We start from the raw sequence: 12,431 nt of genomic DNA, 5'->3' as shown, positions 1-12,431 counted from the left end.
TCTCTCTCTCTGTCTTCATTCCCATCTTTCTATCTCTTTCCTTTTTTCAACTTTTTTATTTAAAAAGCCTTTTATTTAAGATTTTTGTCCCTTTAAATTGTCTTGCTGGATTTCATGCCCAATAGCCTGGATTAATGAGCCATTTTGAATCTGAAGCAGACAGATTATCCTTCTGTTCTTGAAATGCTGGGATTGGAGCTGTTTTGTTTGTTTTTTTTAAACTGACACCATTCTGCAAGTTTCTGTGCCATTTTTCAGTCAGGTGTAACCATATAATATTATTTGTTTTGAAGTTCAAAAGCCTGAATAGAAAGTGAATAGAAAACCAGGATGAAACCATAGCAGATGTTGCAGGGCCTTCTCAGAAAAAACAGCTGTTGCCTTCAAGAGAAACAGCACACTCTTCACCAGCTGGCATTAGGGAAACTGGGTAGAACAGAGCCTCCTCGGTTTTTCTGGAATTCTTTGGCATAGATTATCTTTTTTTTTTTGGTTGTCTAGGGATGAGAAAATGTAGTGGTGAAAGACCAGGTGATCTGGCCAAAGACTTCCTGCCAGTGGCAGCAGAGAATGATCCAAGTGTTCTCAGTCACCACACTTGCTCCAGGTGGTCTCTGTGGTGGCTGAACGAATCACCACAGAGAGAGTGAAATCTCAGCCTGAGCCCTGCAAACGTGATCTCATTCATTAAAATAACTGATTCCCTCCTGAATCAGAGCATTCTGGAAAGTGTTATTACACCACCAACAAAAAAAAATTTCCAGGTGTGGGTGTCTGGCACCCAAAATAAATTTCAGCCTCTGTCTGGCAGCCTCCTCTGAGACATGTGAAGCTCCAGCAGCAGTGAACAGCACAGTGGCACTTGCCCTGCTTGGGGAACACCTAACACCCCTGTCTCTGGTGACTCCACAGGGCTTTGGGTACCAAACCTTCCTGGATTGAAGGGCTTGTCCGAGCCATACTGCACACCAGCCAGGTGAATGTGATCGCAGTAGACTGGGTTTACGGGTCTACAGGAGCCTATCCCTCCGCAGTGGAAAATGTCACACAGCTGGCTCTCGCCATCTCACACTTCATCAGCAAGCTCCTGGTAAGCTACTGGGCATTTCCAGTGCAGGGAGCACAGCCAGGGAGTTGCTCCCAACATGCTGTATCCAGGAGTTGGACAAGTGGATTTTTTATTCCAGATTTTTCTGTTTTCCCTCTTTCAATCCAGGCTTGAGTATGCCACCATTTTTATTCTTCCTTTTGAGTTTTGACATTTTCTGGAAAAAATCCCAGTTGTCAGCTGCCTCTTCAGAATAAACCTAAGGCCTGCCTTGGGTTTTCTCAGATCCATAGTCACTGGACAGTCTTCTTCTTCTTCTGCTGCTGATAAATTTTGCCCAGGAAGCTGGAGGAAGTGAGATTTGAAGCTATATTATGTTTGCTCTGGGCTTCAGATACACTTCCCACTCTGTGGAAATACCCAGATGTGTCCCGTTCTGTTCATGCAAAGCACAGCTGAACAAGACTTCTGCAATCAGGGTGATGAATCCTTGTGTTAACAGCTACATGTAAAGTCTCCATTAAATGTTTGCAGTGTTGACCTATCTGTTTAGGGCTGGGTTTGCATCTGTGGACCTGAAGAAAGGCTCTGAAAAACAGATAAGGGCAATATCCATAATTTCCTAAAGTATTTGGTTTTCCACTGTACGCTTCAAAAGCAATCCTGCATTAGGAGAGTTATAGAGCTGCTGTGTGGGCTGGGACAGGGTATTTCACCTTTCTGCTACAGAAACAATAGTTTTTATTATTGTCACCCTGCAGGCCCTGGGAGTCTCAGGGACATCTATCCACATCATTGGGGTAAGCCTCGGAGCACACGTCGGGGGCCTGGTGGGGCACTTCCATGGCGGTCACCTGGGACGGATAACAGGTACCATCAAACTGAGCCTGGGGTCCTCACCTCTCCTTCAAGAGAGAGCGAAAGAGGCAAGAAAGAGGAGTCATTCAGAGTGGTCTTTTAATTTCATAAGGGCTCACTAGATACAAGCTTATGGGTTTCTTCCTAGATTCTGACAGCACCTTTCCAACATCAGCCCCCTCCACACTGCCAAAAGAACACAAGCATTTGCAAAAAGGTCCTTTCACCTCTGCTACACTCTTCAAATTGGTGCCAGCTTAACAAAGTACAAGCCCTCATGACTAGTGAAAGCCCACAACACTCAGAAGCTTTGCTTCCAAATTACAGCACATACATGTGGTTCTTAGAATTAAAGCCCACAATGCAATTGCGGGGGGAGCAGCTGGAGTGAGCTGCTCTGCAGGAAAATGTGAGCTGAGAGCCAAGGGGACAGTGAGGTGGGTAGTGGCCCCACAGACAAGGGATACAGTCCTACTGTGTTTGGGCAAGAAGAGCAGAGCAGGTCCAGTGACAGCCCAGTGGTCATCAGTTTGTAGTGATAAGGCAAGCCTTTTAGCTTTTATTTACAGGAAGAACAGAAAATAAGGGTTTTTTTTCCTTCTCCTTTTCCTCCTTCCCTTTCCCCTCACAAATGCAGATGTGCTCATTTGTATATTGTTGATATTGCCTTCTCCATAAAGAATTAATGAGACTAAGTCCAAAGCTGTGAAACCAGCGAGCTCCATGGCATCTGGAGCAACCTGCTTCCTAAACTATTTTTGCCTGGGGAGTAAAAAAAAAAGTCTTGTGGTGTTATTTTTCCATCAAATGAGAACAAGATAAACCTCAGGGAAAAAAAAAAAAAGTAATCTGCTTCTTGGTACTGCCAAGGATACTTCTCTGTGTTCCTTTGAGTCCACAGAAGTTGCTCTAGGAGCAAGTTTTAGGCAAAAATGTAGATGATTGCTAAAGACTCAATTTTATTTGTGAGGAAAGGGCTCAGAAGTCTCTTTGGTTTAAAATTGTTAGGTAGTATGAAACTTCTGTAATTCCTGAGTTGGTTAATGCCTGGGGTGCTGAATTCACCACCTAAATGCTGATCTCCAGTGACATTTCTCAGACTGTAGTGCTGATACACATGACAGTACAATTTGGGAAGGCATTAAAAACTTTGATTCTCTTTCACCAAAACTCCTAGAGACACGATGCACCCACTCTGTCAGAGCTATTTAAAGCTCAGTCATGGCTTTACAGCCTAGAACCTTGAGTTAAAACTCTGCTGAAAGGGTGTGGAGCAGCAAGGATAATGCAAGGAAGCTGTAGTGGAAGCTGGCACTGGCAGAAATTATTCTGGAGCTTAATTGCTGAGAACTGGGAATAATTTATTATTTCTGCCTAGCAGTATTTTTTAAGTTTTTGATAAAAATAACTGGTTCAGAAATAAGAAAGAGAGGGGTTGAAGAGTACTTGTTGTTGAGGTGTTTGATTTTCTTACAGCCCTGGATCCTGCAGGCCCTAAGTACACCAGAGCCAGCCCCGAGGAACGCCTGGATCCTGGGGATGCCCTCTTTGTGGAAGCCATTCATACTGATGCTGACAGTAAGCTGGCTTCCCTCTTCCTCAGCCTGGGCTTCTGTTCCCCCTGACATCATTATTGCTAAGGGGGCTGTAGGTCATTGTCCCTTTTTTGCCAGACTACCATGAATTCAAGCTCACTCTGAGAAAATTTCTTGTTAAGAAAGGCTTTGATGACCAATTCATGCCCCAGAGCACTTCAAACAACCGACAGGCGGAGATTGCTGCAGCAGAGTGAGTTTATGAAGAACCAGCTCAGCATGACTTTTATTGCCTGAAGGGAATTTGTATGTCAGGTTTCAATTTGGTTTTTTCCCGCCTGATGTAAGAAAAGTGCCACGAGAGTGCTTTCTGAAAGTAACAGAGTCAAACCAACAGCTGGTGCTACAACAGAGTAACTTCTCTAAAGCACTGAGGATCTACATAGGCAGAACACGTGCTAAAGAATAATGTGGTGCCTTTGAGTCACACCTTTTGCCTGGAGACCATGAAAACCTTTACCAACACAACTCCTAATTATCCTTCATAATCCCAAATTAAGGCTGTAGTCAGTTTAGTTCTCCTTTACGTAGAATCAAGAACTAGGGCTGCTGAGGTGGTGGTTAAGACACAGTTTCCAGTCATTTTGATGGCAGGGCCTGGAGCATTTTCTTCTCCATGCATCAAAACTGCACATGTAGAAGCAGGAAATCTGGCCTTGATGTCTCCAGCGTTAGGGCTGGCTCCAGTACCACTAATGCTCAACCAATTATTGGGACCTGTCATCACCATGTGGGGTAAAGCCCAAGGAAGAGCCAAGCCTGAGAATGAAGTGGAATTTCACCTCCTTTCAGATTTCGGGATCCGGATTCCTGTAGGCCACATCGATTACTTTGTCAATGGAGGCAAAGATCAGCCAGGATGCCCCCGATTCATCTCTGCAGGTAAGAGCACTCTCTGACCAAGCAAAGAGCTCTCATGGCTATTTAGCAGCCTGTGAAAATGCTGTTTGGCAAGTAGCTCTTGCTACAGCCAGGGCAGTCAGCAAAGCGAGACAAACATGTTCACAGCCCACATCTCTTCTCAGCAGTACAAGAAGCAGGTGAAAATAAAATCACATACAGATCAAGTGTTTTGGCAGCACCACCATCAAGAGAAGCGATTTTGGTGATGCTTCTCTGTGACACAAAACCCTAGTTTCAGTAGAGATGATACATTACTAGAAAAAGCCCTTAGGTAGCACTAACAAAAGCTGCCTTTTGTTTTCATGCTGGTAGTCGTGTCTACTTAGAATGTTCCTTCACTCCTAGTTCCTTGGGAATGAGCAAAAAGCCTGAAGCCGACAGGAACACTCATGGCTGCTTGTCTCTGGTTAATTTTTTTCCTTGCAGGCTATAACTTCCTGATCTGTGATCACATGCGGGCTGTGCATCTCTACATCAGTGCCTTGAACCATCCCTGTCCCATCATGGGGTTCCCCTGTGCAAGTCATCAAGATTTTCTAAATGGTCATTGCCTGGACTGTGCAGAACCCTTCCTGTCCTTCTGTCCCAGAATAGGTACAGTACCAGCATGAGATCTTCCTTGAGCAGATGACAATACATTCTTGATGGTGTCAGTGCAGAGCACAGGATGCAGTCCACATTTCTCTCAGCAGGATTTGCTTTGGATCTCTTTGGGAAGAGTGAGAAGCTGTTTCATTTTCAGGTTTCTACAGACACATTTTAAAAGCTAATATATTGCACAAGGTAGAACAGTAAAATCTTGAACATTTCTGATCTTTAAACAGGGCCCAGATATTTGTTGAAAGAGAGTTTCCAGAATTGCCTGGCAGAATCAGTAGGCAATCAGCTCAAAAAAATGTCTTGCTTAGAGAAGCAGCTGAAAATTTTAGTTTAAGCCTGCAGTCTCATTCTTCTGCACCATCCAGTGTTACTGAGTCACCTCCTTTTCATAAATTTCTGCCATGGTCACCCCAAAGATGATGGGGTCTAGTCCAGATGATGACCAGTCTTTGGACGGGAGAAGGTAATAGGCTTCTGAAAATGGGCTGTGGCATGAGGAAAGGAAGTGTATTCTGTGCTATTTGCAGTATGGTGCCAGAGGAACATAAAGAGAGGCTTTTTTTGGTATAGGTTCTCTCAGATTAGCCACCTCTTCCCTATCTCACCAAACCATTTTGCCAGCTATTCAATGATGCAGGCCATGAGTTCTGGTGGTTTACTCATTTGACCAAGGAATTCCATTTCCCTTGTGTTTGCACTGTCATTTACATCTGCACTAAGCTACCTGACTTGGCAGTCTTTGGTCTTGCTCATTTTGCACACATGCAACTGATAGCACAGTTTGTTAGCAGAGGAATGAAAAGAAAGCCACCAAGAGGTTCTCTGGTGATGATTACCTGGGGTAGCCAGAGGAGACTTTCTGAGGGAACGTTAACCTTTCAAACAGACACCACAAACTTGTACTTGCTCTGATTTGCACTGGTATAAGAAAGGGACCAAAACAGGGGAGTCAGGAAAGGAGGTGACTGATTGTATTCCTGCTTGGTCATTCATGGCTTTCTCTGCACTGACTTCATTTCCTTTCACAGGCCTGCTGGAGCAGGCAGGTGTCAACATGAGCAGGCTGCCTCAGGAAGTGAAAGTTTTTTTAATGACCAGTCCTTCAGCCCCATTCTGTGGTAAGTAGCATGAGAGAAAAATGAGCCAGAAGGGTGCTGGCCTCTGAGGAGCCCAGGTAGTTCCAGCACATCAGAGTTCCAGTCCGCATCAGAGTCAGCTGCTGTGTGCCATGGGGTCTGAGACACACCACTGAAGAGCAGTGACCCTGCACATCCCTTCCATAAAGCCCTTTCCAACAGATTTGTTAGTGTGGGCACAACCCTGATCTAACACAGCCATGTGGTTTCAGGGCTGAAGTACAAAGGATGGAAAATGCCTGTTTGTTCACACTGGGCTGTACAGACGTGACCCCCGTGCCTCACGTAGCACAGAGACTTGATTCTTTCTTATGTCTGTTTAACCTTTTCTGCTCGTGGGGCCAGGGAATGAGTGCTAGAGCCACTCTTTTGTCATGGGTAGGTCCTACAGGTAGTACATATCCTCACACCAACATTCTTTGCTTCTTGCTCAGTCCACCACAGCCTGGTTGAGTTCCATTTGCAGAAGAAAAGGAACAGAGTGACCAGCATTGAGATCAGTTTCAGCAGCAACAGCACCAAGGACACAGCGAAGATCACCATGTGAGTGCATGCTTCTTACCTGCTTTTTCCCAGCTCCATGAATAAGGATGTTTATCCTAGTCCAGGAAAAGCACAACAACAGTGCATTTCCCTGAGTGATTAGCCACAACCTTGCTTCTTGAGTCCCTCCACATTTTCCTTAAATGCCCTCAAGAATCAGGCATGTGCTACCACTACTTAGTAACCCTGACTGGGTCCATATCTTTCCCAAGTGCACAAAGCAGTAGGAACACTCTTGGAGCCCCAGGTTTGCATACTTTTTGTGTGGCTATGCTGGTTCCTTTTCCACACCATACTCTGACCTGGCGCCACTTCAAACTGCAATCACTGTCAGATAGTCATTAGCCCTGCTCTGGCAGACAGGGGTGGCTTACAACAAGACCCCAATCCACCAGAGGCTCCAGACAGGTGGACTTGGTGGCTTAGACATTTCTCTTGATGCCCAAGAGGACAGCAGTTGGAAAGAGGAGACAAGTGCACCTCAGCACAGTCAGGAACGTAGCTTGTTGCCTCTGCAGTAATGCAGAAATGCTCTCGCTCCCATCACAGGCAAAACCAAGGGGCAGGGGACCAGGATCCACTGTGGAGACAGGAAGATGTCTCTTGAAAGCACCACCCTCCACCAGACTGTGTCTGAATTAAAGAATCAGACTCCACAGCTCTTGTCGCCAGGGGATCTCCGCACCACAAGAAGTTCCCCAGAGCCTTCCTCACTTCCTACTACTTGCCCACTGCTCTGGACTGGGATGCAGCTAGCACATGCTGCTGGCTTCCACAGAAAGCAGGAAAAGAGCCTGCTAAAGTGTCCCAGCCAGCTCCCCTGGGATCACAGGGCTTCCAGCGCTGGCTCCCACACAGTCCTTACTGCTAAGCCAAACTATGTGACCTGGAGCTAATTGTGTTGCCGATTCAGTTGTGGGTACCAGGAGGTGGCAGGGAGAAATGGGGAAGGGGAAGCCACACTCTAGGGTACTCTCCAGAGTGACACAGATGCTTGGTCACAGATTTCCAGCCAGGCAGCACAATTTGGGTTTGTACACCAGCCTGGTGGAGCTCAGTCTGTTCGACTCCTCCTGGTTTGGAAGCCAAATCTGTCTTTTCCGCAGATGCAGGAGGGAAGAAATAGTAATAGCCAGGTCAGACCAGGAGCCCTGCAGCGCTTCCATTGGCAGCTGTCGGACACTGGGTTTGGTGGGAGCCCAGCAGGAGGCATGTGAGTGCTGGAGGGAAAGGCTGCCCAGGGAAGTGAGCCGGGCAGGCAATCCCGAGGCTTTGCTGTACCCTCTGGTTTTAATGAGACAGTGGAGTTAGAGCAGGGAAACCTATCCAGAGATGCCCTGCGGGGGGGAACAGCAGCTGTGTTTCTATTAAATGCCTTTCTTAGAAGCACAAGGCTAAACTGAAAAATTTGCTTACAGCAATAAACTTGCAGATTTGAGAGCATAAAACTGGAGATATCCCTTTTATTTCCCACTAGTAGCAAAGGGCAAATTTTCTTGCTCTAGGCAAAGCTCAGCCTTCCAGTGCAGTCAAGCTCAGAGTATCATATGGGCATCTAAACATAGATCCTGACATCACAGTTCAGACACTGATCGATCAGTGACTTATCTCAGATGATCTGTCATGTAAATCATCCTGCAGTTTCCCAGAAGCGCAGAGGGACTTACTTGGGAGTGTTCAGCTAGTCTCAGACCTTCAGCAAAGGACTCACATGGTTGTGTCTTGCCTCACACTGCCCTTCTTGTCTCCTCTCCCACATATCCATTCCACTCTCACTCCTCCCCACATGCTGCTCAGAATGCCCCAAGAGACAGGTCCCCAAGCTTCAGTAGCTGACATGGGCCTGATGAGTGAGGAGTTTGCTACACAGCTGGGCACTTCCCAGCTGCACTCCTGTGTGCTTACACATCACATGGCATCATCCCCCATATCCAAGAAAACATACCTCTGAAGCCAGCCAAGTCTCCTAAATCCATCCAAAGGTTGTGCAGGATGGGACCCAGCATCAGTCCCAGGAGTGGCTCTTTCAGCATGGTTAACTGTAGTGAGTTCCTCTGTCCATGGACAATGTGCCATAGAGAGATGGCCTCCATTTGCTATCCATTATTCACTTTCATAAACACAATTTTGCCATGCTTCTTATTTTTAGCAGCTTCAAGCCAGACACAGACACAAAAAACCCAGCAACTAGTGCTGCAGTCTAAGGGAGAGACTGGGTGTGCTGCTGTGGGCTGGCTGCTGTGAGTGCTGCTGTCAGCCTGTGCCTGAGAGTTACTTTGGTTAGCAGAATTGTAGGCTCTTCCTGACCCTTTTGTCACCTCTCCCCTTTCCCTGCCATCATATTTTTGATCAGACAGTCACTCAGCTGGTTTTGGGACTGTGCCAATCCAGCACATATATCATTCCTCACAAGCACAAGGAAATCAATGATCTCCATGCTCTAGGAGGTGCCATGTAGACCAAGTGTAAGGCCCGCTGGATGGACTCCATAGAAGGGACTTAAAATACCTGGGCAGCACAGATCTGTGGGACACAAGTCACTGGGCTCTGGTCATTGGCTCATCACCAAACCTCTGTCATTTCTCAGTTCACATTGCCTGGGTAAGAGAATAGGGACAGACAAAGGTCCCTCTATCTAAGCATCACACCTTTGACATGATCAAAAGCAAGTAGCTAGAGAAGAGTATAAAAAAATCTCTGTGTAAGCGTGTAGCAATACTTCCCCAAAGAGTTTCCCTGTGTCTAGTTACATCTCAGGCACTTTCAGAGCCAAAGAAGAGATCTTTATCCTTACTAGCTTTTGTATTCCACAAACCTGTCCAGTCCCCCTCCCTTGACTTGTACAGTCTTGTAAACTTCCTGGCATTCACAACATCCCAAAGAAAGGATTTTTACAGCTTGAAAGGAGTGGTACTCTGTGCACTGTGCATTTCTTTTGATCCTGCCACCTCTTAGCTTTCTTTGAGGATCCCAGTTTGTGTACTGGAAGAAATTATGCACAACTCATCCCCATCCATGCCATTCACCATTTCATAGATGTTGACTTGTCTACTACTTACCTTTCAGTGGCAAGCTGAGCAGTGTTTCAATCCATATGCAACAGTAAAAAGAATTGGTGATGGAAGGAAATATATTTATACAGAAATATTCCTGAATACAGAGATAAAACATGGAGAGACAGCCTGGAAGACACTCATGCAATGCCTTGTTTTGACAGATGAGTCTTCTCACTCCATTTTATTACATGAGGGCTTCCCAATAATACTGCAGATTCCTCCAGTGTTTCCATGGATCTGCACGTGGACTGCATCTGCAGATTGACTGAATACCTCCCTCAATCTCTCATCCTGCCTTGCAGACCCAAGGACCAGGAGACAGGCAAACATCTGCTGGCCCACCGAGTTCCCCTCTGCCAGATAAACAGTGTGACCCTGAGGTATATCCCCAAGAATCGCTTTTGGAGCAAGGATGAGCCATCTGTTGTTGGCAAGTTCTGTGTAGCACCACTGCCTCTCAACAGCAGGTAAGCCTCAGGAATGTCATACAGGGATACACTGAGCCTATGGATGCAGCCTGTGGTTTGAAGCAATGCCTTTTTCCACCTATTTAGGGAAAAACACATAAAGAGGTCTTTCCCATCACCCCTGTGTCCCTATGTAACTCATTTTTTATTTGTGAAAGAGAAAAGCTACAAAGGTAGTTCTATAGGAGTTTTCTAAAATTCTTCCCCCAGGATAAAAGTGTAGTGTCATGGAAGGAATAGGGCTGCAACTCACATCACCTTGAAGATATTTATGTCACAAATCATGGCAAAAACTTGTACTAACTAAAATTTATTCCTCTGTCCTTGCTTGCCCTCTCCATCTTTCCCTGTTTACAATGGGTCCCCATCTAAAACACGACCAGTGAACATTTTTCAGGATGAGACAACGGAAGACCAATAATATATTTCTGTGTTTTATACAGCAAGTTTTACAAAACACTAAGGCTGTAGACAACCATTTTGGCATTTTCTAGGTCAGACATGGTAGAGTATATACCTTCAGCCATAGTTACCTTTCCTGGAGTAAAAGCAGCCAAGTCCTTCTCATCCTGAGAGAGATAATTGTCTTCTCCATAATGCCATTCTTGGCAGGAGTTTTGCAGATCCAAAGTTCTTGCAGGCAGGAAGAAACAACTGAGTCTATAGCGACACCTTAAACTGTCCATCCACATTGCTTCTGTAATGCTGGCTCAAGGCTGAAGCAAGCTAGTGGATACTTCAAAGAAGGTTCAGATTCTATTTTGATGGACAGTAGGGAAGCTGAAGTTCTAGGCAGTAAAAATATATCCAGCAGGCCCAGATAGGAGAAGAAAAAAGGCATTCCTATATAAGTACCAGGTACTCCCTTGAGTATAAGGACTATTCCTTAATAGCATGTTTTGCACTCCAGAGCTGGATGTGTTTTTATCACTTATGAATGGGACAGCAAGGCACATTGCCTGAAAGAGGTTCTAACCTGCACCCCTGGAAGCACTGGACTTGGCTTTGATAGAGATAGAAAGCTGTAGAGTTGCAGCCCTATTCCTTCCATGACACTACTCACAGCTGTGCTCCTGTCACTATGCTGGGAGCACTCAGAGCTACAGTGGTGCTGCTGAGATCAAGGGAAAGGTGAAGGACACGAGCCCATACACACCCTTCCAGCCAGGGCACAGCAGCCCATTCACTATCCCTTGCAAAGCCAGCCTGACTTCTCTGTGCTCTTCCCACAGCAGAACAAGGTCGTGTCTGCCCTGGATCCTCACCCTCCCCAGCAAAACAGACATCTCCTATGACCTGCCCACTGCTTGTGCCTAGCTCTGCCTTCAGGATACGCAGAACCAGAAAGGAATCCTAGATCTATCGCTGCTCTCTGCTCCCAGATGATACTTTCAGCATAAAACTGGATGGGTTTTTTACTCCCTGCACTAGGGGCAAGATGTCAAGGAAAAGAAGTGCATGGCAGATTGACAAATACAAGCTTAACTGGTTACAGCAAAATCTTTCAGTTGAAAGACTGGATTGACATTTTTGTCTCCCAGGTTCTGTACCCACCTCGCAAAGTGAGACAGGAAAGTCATTTAATCTCAAGGTTTGAGTCTGTATTAAAGAAGGAGTGGACAATATCGCTCTTTTTGTAGTGGTATTTGTATTAGTATAATTCATTAGTGTATTAGTGTTTTATATTAAACTGTCCTGAAATCTTCTATTAAAGGTGAGAGGTATTCACTTTCCTCAGCAAGGGGAAACAGTGTGGTCCAAGTTTGGAAGAAAGAAGTCATTCTTAGTCAGACCTCCAATGGGAAACTCACTAGACTCATCTACAAGATGCTTTCAAGAGGGAGACCCTATTGATTTTACAGCACATAATTCTCTCTGAAACTCACATGAAGTGAAGCAGACACCAGGAGCAGCACAGAGCTGTCACATCCAATTTTGCACTGCTTTCACCATCTGCCCAGAATAGAAGGTAGTAGGAGAATGGAGCACTGTAGCCACAGGGCCACCTATCACGAAACAGTCCCAGAAACTCAGCACAGCTGTTCAGACCAGAAAAAGAAGTTGAAGTCTGGAAATAATTGGTGAAAGATTACAATGGGATGCATGACCACAGAAACAACACACCCACACCTATTCCACACCATGATACATATGCAAATTAAAGAGTTGACAAGTCTTTTATCATTTCTGCCCACAAATCACATCTTCTCTTGACCATTTTCCCT

At 45.6% G+C, this 12,431-nt stretch overlaps 1 protein-coding gene across 3 annotated transcripts in view; it reads left to right on the top strand.

The window, feature by feature from the left end:
- Positions 1-11,919, top strand: part of PLA1A (phospholipase A1 member A) — a 14,466-nt gene extending 2,547 nt beyond the window's left edge. The window contains exons 3-11 of one of the 3 annotated variants that reach the window (XM_033517322.1): positions 913-1,090; positions 1,810-1,918; positions 3,383-3,484; positions 4,294-4,383; positions 4,831-4,998; positions 6,033-6,122; positions 6,575-6,683; positions 10,042-10,206; positions 11,442-11,919. In XM_033517322.1, the coding sequence (XP_033373213.1) occupies positions 913-1,090; positions 1,810-1,918; positions 3,383-3,484; positions 4,294-4,383; positions 4,831-4,998; positions 6,033-6,122; positions 6,575-6,683; positions 10,042-10,206; positions 11,442-11,523 (1,093 nt within the window). In that variant the 3' untranslated portion in view covers positions 11,524-11,919. Of the gene's footprint in view, positions 1-912; positions 1,091-1,809; positions 1,919-3,382; positions 3,485-4,293; positions 4,384-4,830; positions 4,999-6,032; positions 6,123-6,574; positions 6,684-7,232; positions 8,132-10,041; positions 10,207-11,438 lie in introns of those variants that run through there. The other 2 variants (XM_015635341.3, XM_015635350.3) reach the window with 2 other exon arrangements.
- The last annotated feature ends 512 nt before the right edge of the window (positions 11,920-12,431 follow it).

Source organism: Parus major, chromosome 1 (assembly GCF_001522545.3).
Source record: "Parus major isolate Abel chromosome 1, Parus_major1.1, whole genome shotgun sequence".
Taxonomy (NCBI): Eukaryota; Metazoa; Chordata; class Aves; order Passeriformes; family Paridae; genus Parus; species Parus major.
This window is presented reverse-complemented; position numbering and strand designations above follow the sequence as displayed.